The sequence below is a fragment of the Pantherophis guttatus genome, chromosome 3 (assembly GCF_059756535.1).
Source record: "Pantherophis guttatus breed Tessera chromosome 3, ASM5975653v1, whole genome shotgun sequence".
Taxonomy (NCBI): domain Eukaryota; kingdom Metazoa; phylum Chordata; class Lepidosauria; order Squamata; family Colubridae; genus Pantherophis; species Pantherophis guttatus.
The window spans coordinates 23,367,715-23,388,140 of NC_142065.1; the positions used below are offsets into that span (position 1 = coordinate 23,367,715).

Genomic DNA, 20,426 nt, shown 5'->3' on the forward strand with positions numbered 1-20,426 from the left:
ATTGAGCAAGAATTCTTCCACAGTTGGATGATAAAGCACCAATTCCTGTGCCATCTGCAACCTTCAGGGCTAATTTCACTCTAAATATGTGATAGTGTGATCAAGCTTGTGTCAAAGCTTGTCCAAATGTAGTTTGGAGTCCTGACATCTTGGGGATTTCAATGCAAAGCAAAGCTCATGCACTGGTTGAATTAATCACTGATGGTAATTTTGTTTTGGTTTTTTTTAACCTCAACTACTGATTTTATTTATTCAGTTTTTTATACTATTTTATGTTTTTCTATAGTTTTTAATTCCTACATGCCCATAGTCATTAATTTATATGGGAATCATATAAACTGAAATAATAAATAAGAGCCTTGGTAGTACTAGGGTTTAAGGCACCCTGTTATTAAGCTTATTAAGACCAGCTGCCTGCAATTACTGCAGGGTTCGAATCTCGCCAAGGCTCAAGGTTGACTCAGCCTTCCATCCTTTCTAAGGTAGGTGAAATGAGGACCCAGTTTGTGGGGGCAATAAGCTGACTTTGTATAAAAATATACAAAAGGATGAAGGCTATTGCTGAGCACATTGTAAGCCGCCCTGAGTCTTCGGAGAAGGGCGGCATATAAATCAAATTAAAAAAAAAAAAAAGTATATAACTCAATGCCCAACTTGCTAATATTATTTAATACATTTAATGCCAAACTTGCCTAATGATTCACAATGTGAAATAACAATATATCCCTAGTCTGTAGGGGAAAAAAAGAAGAAAAGACTTCCTCATTCACTTGGCTTCAGAACAGTCCTGGCATGTATACCCAGCAGAATCTGGCAGTACGAAAAGTTGCCATTTGCATCCTATAGAATAACTTACTTCCTCTCTTCACACCTTTAAATTAAGAGTTTTGTTATGATCTCATCTTCTTGTCAGCACAGTGAAGGGTTACTTAAAGATAAGATTTTAAAATTTATCTGAAGTGCACCTACTGCAGCATTCCTGCTCTCAATATTACACAATGTTAGAGAACATGTTTGTCTGTGCAAGCTTTATCAGTCTGCCATGACAGCATGGCAGAAAAAACAAGGTTAGGATTAGTTACATGAGGAATATTTAGTTATGTTTGTTTTATAGGGCTGATAGGCCACTCCAATCACAACCAACTGAGGATAGGGGACTGTCTCAACTCTGTATTCCTTTCTATCTGCAGTGAATCTTGAGACAGTTTTGCGTATGAGGAAAAATCATGTGGCATAAGCTTTCAGAGGCTGTACCAGTTTGGTATACAAATGGGAGTTTATGTGGTTTGCAAAAATATCTCAATTTTCTTCAGGTGGAAAAAAAATGCATAATTTTTCCCTCACTTTTAGTGTGATAATATTCCATCAACCAATGATACATATTCATGGCAAAGTTCCAGTAATGTTCCCCATCCAGCTTTTTAAAAAGGTACAGTCATTGTATGATTGATGTTTTGCATGAGCACACATGGTTCTGCAAATCTAAAAAAAAATTAGATAGTAAGTAAAGACCAATAGTAAAATAATAATATAAATATGAATATGAATAATAAAAAAGCAGCTGAATTGTTTCCAGCCTTAGGGATTTCCTAGAAAAAGGAACTCCTTGCTTATTTGCTTCTTCTATGCTCTGGCTTCAAGCCACCCATCCAGAGTTGTGCTATGGAGCTGTTCTCAAAGGAAGGGAATGAGAAGGGTGTAAATTAAGCTTGATAGATTTCAAATAAAACTTTATTCTGTAACCAAATGATCTGTAGTTATGGTATGGAACTGTGTGTCAACTTGTTTCAAACTTAGAAATAACAAATTGGAACAAACATTTCTAGAAATCCCAAAGGCCAAGGGGCTTTAATTAGCTGCTTCTGTCTTCTGTCACTCTGTACCCTGAGTTCATTAAATATTTAAAGAGCATTGTAAAGATAGGCCTTAAATAATCACTTACTTGCTCACCATCAATATAAATTCACAGCATTGTCCTTCCGGTACAGGGCCAGTATATTGGCAAAAGTACAGTAAAGTGCACTAAAAATTTTTTTAAAGCTCTTCTACAGAATTTTCTTTAACGTACATTTACAGCCGAAAATCACAGACAGTGCCACCCATGTTTCTAATTATCCTATTATCCATTAATTATCCCAGTGTATTTGGGATAATTGCTGCCTGAACAGGTGCCATAATTTCAAAAGAGTTTTAAAAAATGGCATTAGAGATGATCTTGCATTCCAGCACAAGACACAACTTTATACTGGACAAAGAGTCACTTGACAACAACCTTACCAAGTTGTACATGGTATGTGTGTGAGTGTCTGCCTTAAAATTAAAGTTGGAGATGTCAGCAGAAGCGTGCACACCCAAAAGCCTGCTACAGCAACTCCTGCTCATCATCTTCTGATCCAGAAGGTCCTTGTCGTACCTCCTCGTACCATTTGTTGGTGAGGCTTTTCATCTGTATGCGCCCGTGATGTAGGTCCTGTGGTAAAGGGAAGATGCAGCCCCTTTAGAAAGTTAGAATTGCAGTCTTAACATTTTTTAGCAAAAATGTTTAAAAATATGTCCACCAAATGTTGAAAATGTAATAAAAAACCAGGCGTATATTATCACCTGTGGTAGACATGCCCAAAACCAAAAAATTTTTGGATGAAAATGCATACTTGGTTAGGAAAAATGTTAAGACAGCAGACAGAAAAATATGATAAAGGGAATGTATATTTGATATTACATGTTTTAACAGCAGCAAGAATTGTATTTGCACAACATTGGAAAAGCGAGAAAACACTTATGGAAGAAGATATAATTAAAAAAATATTGGACTGTGAAGAAATGGACAGATTAACACTGAAGATAAAAGAAAAAGAAGACACAGAATATTTTTGAACTTGGGACTTGTTTTATCAATGGTTGGACAACAGGGGTAGAAATTAGGAATTTAAGAAGTAGTACTATGTAAATGAATTGACCCAGATAGTACGCTGTTCATTAAGCACATATTGCATGTAAAGAGAAAACAAATAAAAAAATATAAAAAAGAATGTTATACTTGCACTTCTCCCTATGCCTGTGCATAAGGCAGTACAACTTCAATTCTGTAGCACGCACGGAATTAAATAGATCTGATATGCTAGGTTTAAAAGAAGAAAAAAAAACGCTATAAGACAGTACTATGATAACATTAACATGGATAGATGATGAGGAGTGCCCCTGAAAAATCTCAGGTCTTTCTCTCTCCATGTATATTTTAAAGCGGGAAGTCACAGAGAAAAAAAAAATAGAAAAGCCCCTCATTTGAAAATGTCAAATGGTAAGACAAGTTCTTTAGAAGTATGTGAATCTTCACATTGCTTGCTTGGTTTCCTAGAATCCCTGAATAAGATTTTGTCCTTTTGTTACAGCAATGTTACTTGCAAAAACTCCCTGCAAGGTAGCTTAAAAGGATAGGAACAAAGCACATGGTTTGCTTCATGCACAGAGCATATACATATTGTAGTTCAGACTTTTGGTCAGACTGTTCCAAGTGGGTCAGGATACGACGGAAGAAAAAACATTTAGACTATTCCAGATTTCAGCTAAAACAAATCCAGAGAAGTCACAATGGACAAGCAAGGCAAGGCTGGTGCACCTCTCTCCCTACCTTCCTATGTCCTGACCATCAATCTTGTCAGCCTTGCGCCCAACCCTCTGAGCTACCTCTACACTTGAATTCAAGTACAGCATGAGGACCACTCGTGAGGAGCAATTCAAGATCTGGGCAACCTATTTTTTCCAACATCTTCCTTCTTTACTGCCCCTCCCTACCTAGCCCTACCGAAGTGCTAGCTGCTGACACCCATCCACTTAGTACACCCGACTCACCCACCCTACCTCTCCTGTCACTGCTTGCCTTTCTTCCTTGCTGCCATTCTACTCACCTGCCAAACATCCCTGCAACCAAATGCTTGCTTTATTTATTTATTCATTTATTCATTTATTTATTTATTTATTTATTTATTTATTTTATTTATTTATTTATTCATTCATTCATTCATTCATTCATTCATTCATTCATTCATTCATTCATTCATTCATTCATTCCAAGCTATTTCTGTTGAAGCCTATGCACTCTAGATCTGTGCACAGATGAAACATGAAGTACCAATTTTGACTGGTGTAGGGAAAATTTTGTACATTTCAATGGCCGTAAAATACCTAAAGCAGACTCAGACTGATATGTCTCCTTTAAAAAGGCATTATATGACCACACATAGTGTTTCAATCATTTCTGTGCACATGCCAGGAAAAAGCATAAATAGAATCTACAAGGAACCACAGGGGCCTTTGTAGCAGAAAACTATGGTTAAATGTTTTGACACAATCCTAGATATTAAATGGCTACCTATTCTGGTGGGTTTGATAATAATTCACCATAATTCCTTGAGTTTCATGAACAAGAAACATATTTGCATGAATTTCCATTGTGCTAAACTGAAATGTTTTTGGTTTAATGTGAATGGGTTGAGGTCCATGGATTTTTAGCTTAGCTGATTTTCAGCCTAATTTTGGTTTAGATTGCAACTGTTGTTTAAGATGACATGTGAATAAAGATATGCATTCTGTTATTCTTGTTGAGGTTTTGTTCATTTGTTTTTTGCTTCCTTTATCAAGATTCCAATCAATTAAAAGGCACAAAGCAAGAAGAGCTCAAGGGAAGGACTATAAGCCAGAAATCTGTCAACAGGCTATGATTATTCTAAGCAATGCTTAGAACAACTCACGGCAGAGGTTGCCTGAACTCTAGCCAGTTAAATGAGGTTTCTATAAAGAGAAAGTCAAAATGTTAGTGCAGGAAACTTGTTTTCCTGGGTTATTTTAATACAAATAGCAGTCATTGTATTCTTGGACATCAAATTAGATTGAAAGTCAATCTGCTGTAGGATTTGTTTAGGCTAAACCTACCTCTTGGGTGAGCCGTCTGGTAAAGAAAGGATTCAAATATTTGACATCAAGCCACATAAAGCCTTTGAGATCCTGCCGCTTTATATAATGAGCTTCATATTCTTCCTCTGTCAGTTCAGATAAGTGTTCAGATTCAATGGTGTTTCCCTGAGAGGAGGTGATTATAAGAATAAAAAAAGCAATAGTTTTCTTTGAAGTTTATTTATTTATTTATTGGTTCGATTTATATGCCGCCCTTCTCCGGAGACTCAGGGCGGCTTACAATGTGTTAAGTTCCTTACACCCTACCAATTTATTTACTGTCTTTACATGCAATTCAATAAAATTGTCAATAACTTTATAGTTATGATGGAAAAATTAAGAAAGCCACTACAGAAAAGTAATATTCAAAAATTAAGGATCATAAAAGAAAGAAACCTTGACTTGCATTCAACCATTTTAAGAGCCAATTTCTGACTGCTACAGACTTTAAATGTGTGCTGTTTTATGATTTTGGCAGTTCACATTGCACCAAATGTGATAGAAAAGAAAGCAGCAAAGAACCTGCTAGGAACCAGTATTTCATTAGTCAGGTCATTAACACAAAAATGGCTTGTCTGTTTTGTGACTTTACCTTCCAGCTGCCTTTTGCCTGATCTGAATTTATACCAGCCACCTCAAAACAAAAGGTGGTTGAGGAAAACGCTGGCAGAAAATGTCCACATTGCAAAATGACCAGCGCTGTACATTCTGCAACTGCATTGCAGCACAAAGTAAAAAATTTAAATATTTAAAGGGTCTGGGTGGAATTACATCTGAGGATTCCGGCACAAATACACATTTAATATGAAGAAACACTTAAGTGAGCCTTATACAGACTGACATGCTTTCATATTACATTACATATTAAATATTACATATTAAACCTCCAAGTGCTTCAACGACCCTTTAAAAGGATGCAGATTACCAGCGGCCTGCACAGAATATAAATCCTTCCATTCCCCACTATCCTGTCAGAGCTGAAAGAGTTTCTTGGATGAGAAACGAAATGTCTTCAAAAGAAAAAACAAGAAAGTCCAGTTGCCTCCTAAAAAAGCACCTTTGGGACAACCATGACCTGGATGACTGAGAATCTCTACAGACTTTCATATTACAGTTTCAGAGTAACCAATGATTAATTTAACTGAGATTTACTGAAAGACAATACTAAGTGTGTGGTGTGGCATGATAGCGCTCCATTTGATTGCCTGCTAAGAGGACTGAAAAGATAGAACTCAGCTCTTTATTTTTCCAATCTCTACCATGCAGACAGCTGGTCATTTGCATCCTTTTAGAGCAGAGGTCTTCAAACTTGGCAGCTTTAAGACTTGTGGACTTCAACTCCCAGAATTCTCCAGCCAGCTTTGTGAGAATTCTGGGAATTGAAGTCCATAAGTCTTAAAGCTGCCAGGTTTGAAGACCTCTGATCTAGAGTCATTAGGAAGTTGGGTTTAGACTCTAGATAACTCTAAATTCTGGTTTAGTGCCAAAACATCAGAGATGCAGCATATTCCTTGACTGAGCAAAGCAAGAATCAGCTTCCCCAAAAATGCTGCTTTTCATTTGTTCCTCGCTTACTATAAAACTGGAGAGGAGTTCTCAGAGGCGAAGCAAGAAAAAGGAAAAGAAGAAAGAGAGAGCAAGGAAACCAAAAGACCCCTCTACAATCATCCTCTCTGCAGGGAATATCTGCCAAATGCCAAGATCTTATTGTTAAGATGTAAGAGGGAACTCGTTTAGCTGAGCTGAATCTACTGATTCTATTTACAATTCTGTATGTGTGGCTATTGCCTTCCCCTGTTTTCCATATACACCTCTTTCCCAATTAATTCCTTTTATAGAGAGAGATATGCAGCTTGATTAGTATGGATATTTAATGGCATGTATAACATTGCACAAAATTTAGGTACTAATGAAATCACATCAGAAGTAAAGGCGGGCAGCTAATCCTGTGACCCTGGGAAGGAGACAGAGAACAAATTAGTTTTATAAGGGGGTTTCTCATTAAAACTTTCCTCTTAAAAATGTAGCACTGCCTTTGCTTCTAAATTGGCACTAGATTTGTTATATTCTATGTTTCTGAGCTTTGGGCACGAAGATCCAAAGCATCTTTCTTTCTATTTGCCTAGAGCTGGGCTGAAGAAATCATGGGTAGAAGATAAGCCCTCCCCATTGGACAGACTAGGCAGTATTTTAGAGTTCTAACTGACTGATGGGTCCCCGTTATTAACTTTTACTGGGAAACTGTTAGAAAGCAAGATCTGCCAGGGAGGTTTTTAAATGACCCTCTCCTCCCAGTTTGTAAGACTAAGCCATAAACTGTGGTCTATAAGACACAATGGATGGTTTACCCAACATCAGAAACTAACAAGCTATGTAATAACTGTAGATTGTCTGTGAACACTGCAACTGAATGCGTGCAAACATAATGCTAAATAGTACTATTAATGCTACAGAAATAAGTATGAATGAACCTTAAATCTGCAGGCTGATTCTACTCCTTACTTCATATAGTATAACTACAGAATTAGAAGCTCTTGTTCCCGTTTTCAATTAACTGTCATTATGCATTTGGCCCACCATAAAATAATGATTACAGATAGTCCTCAACTTACAACTGTTCATTTCTCAATGGTTTGAAGCTATGGCAGCCTTGGAAAAAAGGACTTACAAGTCATCCTTGAAGTTACAATCATCATGCAACTTCCACAATCACATGATCACAATTCAGATGCTTGGTAACCATTTTTTATTTTCAACGGCTGCAGAGTTTTGCAGTCACTGGATCACAATTTGCAACAAGCCAGCTGGCTTCAATAAACAAAGTCAATTCTGAAAATCAATCCACTTAATGGACTGCTTGATTCACTTAAAAACATGATTTGCTTAACAACTACAGTAAACTGGTTGCAAAATTGGATCTGATCACACAAAAACTTGCTTAATGACTGCATTATTTAGCAACCAAAATCCCAATCCTAATTGCAGTCATAAATCAAGGACTGCTTGTAGCATTACTTATGGATTAGGAATCTAATTATGCTAATAAACCAAAGCTCAAAGATCTTGGGTTAACTTTAACCATGATTTATCTAGCTTCAAAAAGGGACGTGGTGGCTCCAGTAGCTAAGATGCTGAGCTTGTCGATCAAAAGGTCAGCAGTTCAGCGGTTCGAATCCCTAGTGCTGCGTAACGAGGTGAGCTCTCGTTACTTGTCCCAGCTTCTGCCAACCTGGCAGTTTGAAAGCACGTAAAAAATGAAAGTAGAAAAATAGGGACCACCTTTGGTGGGAAGGTAACAGCATTCCGTGCGCCTTTGACATTTAGTCATGCCAGCCATATGATCACGGAGACGTCTTCGGACAGCGCTGGCTCTTCAGCTTTGAAACGGAGATGAGTACCGCCCTCTAGAGTCGGGAACGACTAACACATATGTGCAAGGGGAACCTTTACATTTACCTTTATCTAGCTTCAAACATCATGAATAATGCTGATACGTATAATATTTCTATTATAATGTGCATCTTTGGAGTACAGGTATGGAATCAATTTATGAACAGCAAGCTGCATAAAACATATATTTGCATTTAGTTTACAATACAAATTTTCAGTACAAAGTCATTTTTCCAGAATGCTAGCTTGCTCTGAAAATCTTGAGCACTCGGTAAAAAGCAAGAGAGTGTCTCAGGTAAGGCTGATTGTTTCACAGAGCTTCTGCTATGCCAAGATAGGGGCTTTAAATAAGCATAGGCCCCCTTCCCAACTTCTGAATATAGATATGCATTTTTTTTTCTTATTTTTGACCTGCTTGGCAGTAATTTACATCTGCAGCTTATCAGTGAAGTACACCCTATCATCCTTTTGAAAAATGTGTGACTCACCATCTGTATGTTATCGTCGTCCACTTAGATGTGGCTCAGTCCAAATGGTAGCATTGTGTCTAAATTTCAATGGGAAGGTTATTTTACTTAAAGGTTGCAGACTGATCATTACACTGTGCTACGTTCACGACCTGCCTGCTGAAACAGTGCTATGTGTTAGGAAAAAAAGAGAAGCTTCCTGTGCAATAATATTCCGAAGACTCTCGCAGTTCTGTATCCCTTGCCTCTCTTCTGCCTCAATCTACAGAAAGCAGACTCCAAATTGGAGTGCTTTGGATGTACTATGGCTGCAATCAAAATCCTCAGCCAATAAGAAGAGTTCTGGTAGCTACAGGTAGTCCTCGACATACGATCGTAATGGAGCCTGCCCATTACAGTTGTAAGTTGTGACAGTTGTAAAATGGGTCAGTCACAGACTCGATTTTACAACTTTTTTTTTTTTGCAATAGTCGTTAACTGAACACAGCAGTCATAAAGCAGCTAATATGATTGGTAAGTAAACACTGTGGTAGTTAAGCAAACCCATGGTTCACTATTGGCACAGTTTGGCTGAAAACTAGATGTGCCTGTTTTTGGCAAAATTGTTGTAAAACATTCTCATGTGACCATGGGATGCTGCAAACAGACATAAAGGAGGCTAGGTTACCAAGTACCCAAAATTTGGTCACATGACCATGGAAGGGGCCTGACCATTGGGACCTCAGAACCAGGTCATAGGTAGCCCCAAGGTAAGTTCATCTTAACTTCAAATAGTCACTAAGTTGATAGGTTGTAAGTCAAGGATTACCTATATTACCTCTTAATAGTTTTTAAATTGATTTTAAATTGTTTAATTTGGACTTTTTAATTTAATAGTGTATTAATGTTATTGTGTATTTTACTGTTGTGAGCCGCCCTGAGTCCATTGGAGATAGGGCGGCATATAAATCACATTAAACTTATATAGAACCTAACGAATTTAAGGTAAAGAAAGGTTTCCCCGCACATGTGTGCTAATTGTTTCCGGCCCTAGGGGCGCTGCTTATCTCCGTTTCTAAGCCAAAGAGCTAGCGCTGTCTGAAGATGTCTCTGTGGTCAAGTGGCTGGCATGACTAAACACCGAAGGCGCACAGAGCGCTGTTACCTTCCCACCAAAGTGGTCCCTATTTTTCTACTTGCATTTTTTATGTGCTTTCGAACTGCTAGGTTGGCAGAAGCTGGGACAAGTAACGGGAGCTCACTCTGTTATGCGGTGCTACGGATTCGAACCGCTGAACTGCCGATCTTCTGGTCGACAAGCTCAGCGTCTCAGTCACTGAGCCCCCACGTCCCCATCTAACGAATTTAGAGGATGCCAAATCAGGAAAAGCAAATATACGAGCATGAAGAAAGGCAAAGAGGTTTATGCAAGACTCACATATAAAAGCATCTATCTCATTTAAACACGGAACCCGCGAAGCTCACCATTTTCTCTGTTTTGCTGAGATTGATATCCTTCTTGTTCTTCCGCCGGGCTTTAGAGTCTTCAATGTCAATCAGCCTGATTAAAGGCATTGTTCCTCCACCCAGCAATAAGATTGTGAACAGCACAATGATGATTGTGGTAGTGCCAATCAACTGCCGCTTCTCAATTGGTTCCAGGCCCAAGTGGAGGCTCAAGGCATACGGAATTGCCCCACGTAAGCCTAGTTAATGGGGAGAAAGCATATAAGCATTCCTCAGTCCCTCTAGAAATAATATTCTTCAAAGCTATCAAAATAATGGTTTTTTTGTTTGCTGTTTCAAGATTAAGGGACAAGCATCCTGGTTTAGGATAGCCTACAAGGAATTGCTTGCAATAAAGTATTTATTGGTACAAAGCTATGTCACTTCTACCTTCATAACCATTCATTCCTCCGCTCTGTCTCATCACCATTGAAATCTGAGGTTGCCTTATACTGCTTTAGACTTTTGTTCCTTGTATACCCAAGATCTATCTTCTCCAGAGATGGCAGTCTTTTTGCCTTAATGGCTCTATGTGGCATTCAGCAATGGACTGGAAATAAACTTATATGCAAATATACTGACACATAAATACAGAGATATCTGCCTCCCATTTAAACTGAATTTCCAACTGCCTGCCAAGATGTGTATAAGGTGTCTGCGTGCTGGGCAAAACCTGGGAGGAAATGTATCCTTACACATGCTACCAATGGCTAAGGAAGTACAGGAGAAGAACAATGGTGGGCTTGAGAAAAAGACAACATGTGGCTTTAAGGACAACATGTGGCTTTAAAGATAACACGTCGCTCATGAGTGGTCATATGTCCATGTATGACTTGGGACAAAAGTTCCATCTGAGACCAGCAGAAGTCACTCTCATTAGACTTTTCCCTCCTTGAAATTCCATATTCTTGGGCTTAAAATTCTGAATTCCCAGCTATTTTTGCAAATTTGCTACCTAGGACAATATAGAAATTGTTTTTACATTACATCTAGATAAGATCATGTGGAGGAAAGCTGAACTACTTCCTATTTTATGCAAAACGGCCAATACAGAATTAGAAATGTGCAGTGAAAGATTTATCTCTATCCCAAACATTTTTCTCTCCTGAAATGTTGGAGACAATTCCTTTATATAGTGGGAAATAGCAATAAATCAAATAGTCAAAAATAGAGAAAATGAAAGTTTCTTATGCAGAAACTCAGCATATAGTTTTAACATGATCTTATGAAGACCCAGTTACAATTATGACGCTATACAGAACAATAACCAGGAATGAAAACAGCAAGAACTTACCACTAAACCACATGATGAACATCATTTTGGGAGTGATCTTGTGATCACGGAAGAAATTGAGCAAATAAGAGAGGGGGAAAATATTGACTGCTCTACCAAAAAGGACAAGCACCTGTCAAGAAAAGAAGCAAAACTGAGCTTTTAATAAGAGAAGTAAAAATGGGAAAATGGGGATTGGGATTCATTTATGGGTCACCTCTATATTAGCATCAAGGGCTAATATAGAAACAGAATGCTAGCTTAGGTAGCCCTTAGGTTGGATTCAATAGGACTTTATGGGTTGAGCTTAGTAACATACCCATTTTTCTTTTCTCAGATGTGTTGCATCCCTTATATACCTATGCTTATCTTTATTTTATTCTTATTTGGAAGGGGAGGGGCAAACCCTCAATTTGCTATCCCAAAGGTGCTTTTTTAAGAGGCAACTAGACTTTCTGGTTTTTCTTTGAAAGATATTTTGCTTCTCATCCAAGAAGCTTCTTCAACTCTAAAGAAGCAGAAAAACCAGAAGTCCAGTTGCCTCTTGAAAAAGCATCTCTGGGACAACCATGACCTGGATGAGTGCGAATCTCCATAAACTATGACAGAAAGCTTAAAGCATGGTTAAGCAATTATTAAGCTAAGGCTCTGGTCCACTGTAAATTCGCTTAACAGCAAATGAAAACAGGAGGTTTTTATTTCACAGACATATATGAGAGTATACTATATAATACAGAGTATACTATATAATAGAGGGAAGAAAAGAAGCAAATTCATAGCAATCAGGTTGTATTCAGCTCGAAGAGTACAAGCAATATTTCTTTAATTCTGGGTGTTTTATACAGATAGTCCTCGACCTACAACCACAATGGAGTTCAAAATTTCTGTTGCTAAGCAAAAAGTTAAGTGAGTTTTGCCCCATTTTATGACCTTTCTTGCCACAGTTGTTCAGCGAATCACTGCAGTTGTTAGGAGTAACAGGGTTGCTAAGTGAATCTGGCTTCCCCATTGACTCGGGACACTGCAACCGTCATAAATATGAGTCAGTTGCCAAATGTCTGAATTTTGATCACATGACCATGGGGATGCTGCAACAATCGTAAGTGTGAAAAATGGTCACAAGTCATTTTTTTTTCAGTGCCCTTGTAACTTCAGAAGGTCACTAAACAAAATGTTGTAAGTCGAGAACCTGTATTGTGTTTTAAATGCTGTGAGCTGCTCAGCATCATGCCTTTAAGATGGGTGACTATATAAATTGAAACAGATAAATAGAATATGTAGGGTAAATAAATGCAACATCACTTTTACTCATTACTTATGAGTTTACAGTTAATTCCTAACTAGGAAGTCCTGGAAGTAAAATGCTAGACCAAATTAATACTAGCCTGATTCTATGAGGTAGTGTTTGCACTCCCCTAGCAATTAGCCTCTTCGTACTGAGACCTTTCTTTCTAGCCTTGACTGTCTCAGAATGAATAATAAATAAAGTGGAAATACAAAGTTGCCTTGTAACTGAGTCAGACCTGAGTTCACTGAATACTAACATGTCAGGAGAAGAATTTATGCTAGTCTACATTAACCAAAAGTTTAAAAAGAATTTAACTCTTAAGATTATCAAATGCTGTTATAAGGATGCATGCAATTCAATGTCACACAGCTGTAGGGATAACCCGTCCTCTTAAATTTTAAGACTGCTATGCAAATCAATGATAACAGTGATAACAGTGACCATTATATAGTGTACAAGCCCTTTAATCTCAAAACCCACCACTGTTCACCATGAAGACAGTGTCCAATGGCAAAATAATGTCCTATGCACCCACCGGCTCTTCCAGAAGAATCTAAATCAACTTTTAAGAGTCATTTTCATAGATCCTTTAGAAAGCTATTGTCTACAATGAAGGAAGAGATGGTCTAGTTTGTGTTATTATACACACACATTGCGTTGTTTTTAATACTGTAATCCAGATAGAGTCCAATAAGAAGGCAGCATGCAAATTGTTGCAATAAATTATAAATAAATTGGAGTTCTCTGTGACACATTATATAGCCCTTCTTGCCAGACTGGGATCAGGTGAAACAAATAAACTCTACTATAATTTGATACCTACTATGCACCAGATGACAAAGGACATTTCAAACTTGTGAGGGAAGCTAAAAATTGACAGGCCCAGAAATGCAAAAACACATGTTTCTGAAAAAGAAAAATCAGAAATGAGTATTCACAAAATACCATACTAATCATTCAAGTCCCTATGTTTAATTTTTTAAAACTTCAGTGAAATGTTTGAAGCAGATACAATCTCTTACATTCCTAAATGACAGAAAAAGAAGAAAAAGAAAGAAAAATAAGAAAGAAAAATGTTCAAAATGGCCAGATGCATAACCTGTTTCTTCCAAAAGGAAAAGGACTGACTAGGAGATTCTTCTCTCATTAAATTATTGCTTTCAGAAGGTCTGGGCCTAGTCCAACAGAAACTGAGCTTCTTCAACAAGGTTCTATTAAAACCCAGCATTTGATACATAAGGTTTAGCAATGGAGCACAGACTTTACAAAAATAAAAGACAGAAAAAACACACACACAACATGTAACTGGCTAACAGTGATGATTGGGGCCTGCAACAAAACACAGTATGATTTGTCTTGCCAGCAAAATTTTTTTTCAGGATCTCCTATTTCCCCCAGCTATTTCCTCTTTTCCTCTCTTAACAGATGTTCAATCTTCAGTGCCCCTGCATTTTAAACATCAGAAAGCAACATTCAGATCCAATATTAATTTAGCTTTAATAGCTCAGTGAAATGCCCATGTTCAAAGGACAAGTAGCACCCTTAATGATGGGACAAACCACAAGTCTGTTTCCCACAAGTTCTGGTCATGTGTCTCTGGTAGTATCTATTGTGGCTATTGCTGGCTATTGTGAAAGAACACAGGTAAAGAAAGGATCAGTGAAAATGTGATCTAGTCTAGCAATGCAGGTTTTGTGCTTGCGTTATCTATTTTTGTGTAGCACTGCCTCAGATTCCTGCATCCATGAAATGGTAAGAATTTTTTTTTCACCTCTGGCCCTATCATTAATACTATGTTTAGCTTAATATCTTCTAAATAATAAATAATTTTTTAAAAAAATGCCAGCTAAGAAAGGACAGAGTACAGAGAACCACATGAATTTATTGCCTGTAATTTTCCCCCCTTTTCAAATAGCTTCCTGGTACTGTATCTATAATCCTTTAATGGAAATGAAGGCATGTTGCCTCTCTATCATCTAAAAGTACCCTAGAGGCGAGAAAAAAGTCAAAGAAATCCGTTTTGTTATTAATCTTTTGGCAAGACTTAGCCAGAGCTTGGAGGAGAAGAGAGGACAAGATTTACAGCACATTTTATCCCCCTTGTCAGTAAAGGTGACTTTTCTGCTTGGCAGACTCTATATTAGTAGGTCTGTTCTGAGAACTGAGGTGAAGAAATGCTCCCACAGTTAAAGGAACAGCTCTGCTTCCTCTTACCTATAATTCACATTCTGAATGTCTTTGAAATCACAAAAAATATATAAATCAATCAATGATTACAAACGGTAATGTTTAAGGCTGCAATGGTATACATGCTTAGTTGGGAGTCCTATTGGATCAAATGGGGCCTACCAAATGTCTGAGTAGCTATACAAGTCATAATGTAAAATCTCCTTCTGAACCAAAGCAAGGACAGCAATATGCTGCCATCTGCTGAGACAAACTCCGCAACCTTCAAAACTATTTTTAAAATACATTTATCTGGCCAGGAGCATCTGAGACAGGGGTGTCAAACCCGCGGCATGTCGTCATGTGACGTATCATGACTTTTTCCCCTTCGCTAAACTGGGGATGGGCATGGCCAGCACGTGATGTATCTGGCCCGCGGGCCGCAAGTTTGACACCCCTGAATTCTGAGACATTAGACTAGATGAGAGAGGAGGAATTTGAGAATGAGTCACCAAGAACTGATAGGCATCTTCCAGAGTGATACTCCCCAGTCTTGCAGGTATTGCTGACACACTTCCCAAATTCTTTCATTACTGACTTGGGCAAGTGCAGGTTTACTATACTTCAGCCACACCTGCAGAATTTCAAGTGTCCCTCAAACATGGACCAGGAAAAAAAATCATTTGATTTTATCCATAAGCTCATGTTAACATACTGCCATTCCTATGCTTTAACACTGTTAATAAAAATAAAACATACTATATTATATGCAATTTATTGGCACATACATTGTTTGATGACTTTATGAGAAAGGGTCAGCTTTTCCTATAAAGTATAGGTAATAATATGAAATCAAATCCAATCAACATGGTCAACAACAATTTACTGATTGCAATAAAAATATTGATAAATAAAACTGATTGCAATAGGGGTCGGAATTTCCATTGCTTAGCAAGGCAGTTGTTAAGTGAGCTGTGTTTGATTTTACAACCTTTTTTTTTTGCCACAGTTGTTAAGTGAATCACTGCATTTGTTAAATAAATCATGGATTGTTAAGCAAACCCAATTTTTCCCATTGACATAGCTTGCAGGAACAAGCTGAGAAAGTCACAAGTGGCAATCAATGACCCCAGGGCGCTGTAGTCAATATACATGCATGCCATTTGCCAAGGGGGCCAATTTATTTTTCCCAAGCACCTGAAAGCAGGACACGAAACAATGGATGGAAACTCATCAAGGAGAGAAGCAACCTGGAATTAAGGAGAAACTTCCTAAAAGTGAGGACAATTAACCAGTAGAACGTCTTGCCTTCAAAAGTTGTGGGTGCTTCATCACTGGAGGTTTTTAAGAGACTGGACAGACACTTGTCTGAAATGGTATAGGGCAGTGATGGTTAATCTTTTTGGCACCGAGTGCCGAAACTGGAGCACGTGCACCGCAGCCCGGAAGAGAACAGCTGGCCGGTGCACATGCGTACGGCGGCCAGCTGCTCTTCCGGGTTCCGACGCATGCATGCGTACCGCCAACTGGCCAGGACGCATGCGCACAACGGAACCCGGAAGAGCAGCTGGCGACAGCACATGTGCCCATAGAGAGGGCTCTGCATGCCACCTTTGGCACACATGCAATAGGTTTGCTATCACAGGCATAAGGTCTCCTGCTTGATGGAGGACGCGTAGGGGGGGGGGCTGGAGTGGAAGACTTCCAAGGTTCCTTCCAGCTCTATTCTGATTGAAGTACCCACATTTTGATCACATGACTGTGAGGATGCTGCAATGATGCAAAGACCAGTCGTAAGTCCATTTTTTCAGTGCTGTTGCAACTTTGAATGGTCACTAAATGAATGGTAGTTAAGGAACACCTGTAGAGAGAACTCTCAACTCCATTGACCATAGTTCCTGGTCAACTGGCAGGACAAAAATGTGCAATCATAATTGAAACATATTTGATGTTTAAATTAAAGTATTTCACTTATGTAGTAGATTGCCACTGCAAAAACTGGTAGGATAATCAGGAAGCATTTGGAAAAGTCTGCTTTGATAGTAAGAATCCAAGCAATGGACAGCACCTACCACACATGAATGCAACAGTTCTCAGAGTCTGCTGCATTAGGATCTGTGTAACCGGAGAAAGATTATGATGGGTGTAATGAGACATTACGATGCCGGAAAACAAGATAGCCATGATACCTGGAAGAAAAAATTCACCATTAGATATACCTATATATAAAATCAGGTTTTTCCTTAAATTGTTACTAATTGCAATCCAATAAATAATCAGAACTGTTCAAGAATGGGGAAAGTAGTGTTTCAGGTTGAAAGCTCAGGTCTAGCAGCTGCACAATTCAACAACATGAGTTGGACCAGCTGCCCAGAGTAGCTCAACCCTTTCGCTCAACTGCTGAAGGAACAAAAGCACTTAAATATACATATGTAATATTTTCACAGTGTACTTCAAAATTGGGGACAGCTAGCACCTTGGAAGGACTTGGACTGCTTACACAGGAATTTTCTATTTGCACTGGGAGTAAGTGCTTTCACTTAAGTCTGATGAATATCGCTACTCTATGTGAAATATCAAATCTATATTTTTCTACTGTAAATAAAGACCCAACCCTAAAAATTACAAAATAATTACCCTCCCAATTACATAATTCCAGTTATCAGAAAAGCAATATAGTATATATAAAGGACCCAAAATATCACCACACTTTGAAAGTTGTTTCCATTAGGCCAACAATAGGCAAACAAATACAAGTTAACAGAATCAAGGAGAATAGACAAACTGAGGCTTAACCATAGATTATAGATATTGGTTTCATCATAAACAACATTCTCATTCTTTCAATATGGAGAATGTGGTAATGTTTGCAGGAAAATAATGCTAGGATTGAAAAGGCCTCTTTGCGACCAATCTTCCTCTCGCATCTATTGAATTTCAGCTTCTGAAGAAGACTATATTCTCCTCTTCCAAATTATACTCACACTCCCATATGACTAAGGGCTACAACTACTTACTATTACTCTAACATACTAAATAATTGGATCTTTCTGATACAGTAGAGCTTAATAGTTCAGGAAACCTTTAGAATTTTCAATATGTAGGAGATCTGATGCACTGGTTAGAATGCAGTATTGCAGGCTAATTCTGCCCACAATCTGGAGTTCAATTCTCATAGGCTCAAGGTTGACTCAGCCTTCTACCCTTCTGAGGTCGGCAAAATGAGGACCCAGATATTGGGGGGCAATAGGCTGACATTGTAAACTGCTCAGAGAGTGCAGTAGAGCATATATATAAGAATGTATATAAGCCTAAGTGCTATTGCTATAAAAATAAAACCTGAAAGATGATCTGTTCTCCACACAAGTCCTAAAACTAGATAGAGAACCCAATTAAACAAATAATTCAAAAACATTATACTTGATTTATTGAGGGAATTGATCCAAAGCTACTACTTCATTTCACATGCACTTCCTATATATTCTGTTCAGGGCTAGAAGAAATTATTCAAGCTACTCCAATGCTGCAGAGACTGAATGGAGATTCCATGGAACCAGTATCATATGGATCATACTACCAGATCCCAACTTGATGTCATTTGACACTGCTGTTTGTTTATTCCCAGAATACAAAAACAAACTTCATGCATAGAAAATGAAGAAGTCGTATTTGATATTATACCAAAAAAGAGAGATGGCAAAGCTGCTATAAAATGAGAATACAACTGTGATCTGATAACAGCTGACAGATTCAGTGAACCTCAAATTCATCATAATCCTTTTAGTTGCTGCATTACATAATTCATTTTATCCAATTCAAATCTAATATTCCATTGAATGATTATGATCCTATTAGTGAAAGTGCTCCAGAATTTTAATTACTAGTTCCATTACAATTCCCAAGATGTTATTTGGAATGAAACGGCTATAAAAAAACAAAAAACCAAGCGTTGGCTCTCCAGAGGTTACTTCAGGACTAGAGAACAGCTGTAAAATCCACTCTGAGTTGCATACGCAAAGTTGCAAGTGCTATCATAATTGGACAGAAGTGGTTATAGCTATCAAAACAGATGCTTTCTGATAAAATCAGCAGGCATACAAATATGTTTAGACTTTACAGTTGTCAGTAAGTGCCCATGGTGTTTCTTAACCAATGATACAGCAACAACTAGAAAAACAGGGGACAAACAGCTACTTGCAGGACCACATATATTTCACTCTGTGAGATGTTTGAGATTAATGATAGGCACAGTGTACTTATGGAGAGGCGTATTTGGGACCAAATTCTCTCTGCACCTGCAGATATATAAGGCGGCTTTAAATCATAAACACATAGTTTAAAATCTTGCTCTTTACAAGATATCATAGTAAATCTCTTTTGACTGAGGCCAAATCACAACATCAAAGGTTTACTTTGTAGAAATGGTCTATTATCCCAGACTCTAACATAACGTACAGTGTAGATTACTAAAATAACCACACTAGCTACTTAATTTAGCATTCTGTGCAAAAGAGGTTGTTTCTGATTGTGAGAAAACTTTGGTCCTTCAAAATTGTTATCGTCTTCTTCCTTTTCTCCTCTTCCAGTCCAAGCAATTTGATATACTTTCCAGATCACTTTTCTTCTTTTCTGGTTCAAGCAATTTGATATACTGCTAGTGTATCCAATTAAAATAATTACACATTTTTCTATCTACATACATTACTGAAGTAAACATTCCAACTCCAAAAATACAAAAATCCCAACCAAATAAAGTGCAGTGAAAAAGATTTATGTACCTGGATTCTCACTAACATTCAGGCTTCGTCTTCCTTTAATGTACGACTGAACAGTATCTTTAAATACAAGCTTAGTACAATTTTATTTTAGCTTAGTTTCCAGGCTTTTATGCTGCTTCAATTGCAAACTGGCTCTGAGCAGCTTACATGCCTGAGTTCAATAATTAAGATTAAAAACAACTTTTCTCTGCAGGAAGGACAAATTCAACACATTAGATCCCAGGTGTACCTGTAAAAGCGAAGTCTTAACTGTTTTACGGAACCGCAAAGGTCAGTGTCAATTCAATCTCTAGGGCAGTGGTGGGATTCAACCGGTCTAACAACCGGTTCGCTGAGCGTGCACTTGTTCTAACTGTCAGGAAATTTCTCCTTAGTTCTAGGTTGCTTCTCTCTTTGATTAGTTTCCACCCATTGCTTCTGGTCCTGCCCTCAGGTGCTTTGGAGAATAGCTTGACTCCCTCTTCTTTGGGGCAGCCCCTGAGATATTGGAACACTGCTATCATGTCACCCCTGGTCCTTCTTTTCATTAAACTAGACATGCCCAGTTCCAGCAACCGTTCTTTATATGTTTCAGCTTCCAGTCCCCTTTGTTGCTCTTCTCTGCACTCTTTCTAGAGTCTCCACATCTT

At 38.1% G+C, this 20,426-nt stretch overlaps 1 protein-coding gene across 1 annotated transcript in view; it reads right to left on the bottom strand.

Moving 5' to 3' along the window:
• Nucleotides 1–1,713: 1,713 nt before the first annotated feature.
• Nucleotides 1,714–20,426, bottom strand: part of SLC9A8 (solute carrier family 9 member A8) — a 53,187-nt gene continuing 34,474 nt past the window's right edge. The window contains exons 11-16 of the mRNA XM_034413806.3: nucleotides 17,092–17,208; nucleotides 13,677–13,759; nucleotides 11,587–11,698; nucleotides 10,272–10,492; nucleotides 4,930–5,076; nucleotides 1,714–2,470 (exon numbers count right to left, since the gene is read on the bottom strand). Of these exons, the coding sequence (XP_034269697.1) occupies nucleotides 2,363–2,470; nucleotides 4,930–5,076; nucleotides 10,272–10,492; nucleotides 11,587–11,698; nucleotides 13,677–13,759; nucleotides 17,092–17,208 (788 nt within the window). The 3' untranslated portion in view covers nucleotides 1,714–2,362. The remainder of the gene's footprint in view (nucleotides 2,471–4,929; nucleotides 5,077–10,271; nucleotides 10,493–11,586; nucleotides 11,699–13,676; nucleotides 13,760–17,091; nucleotides 17,209–20,426) is intronic.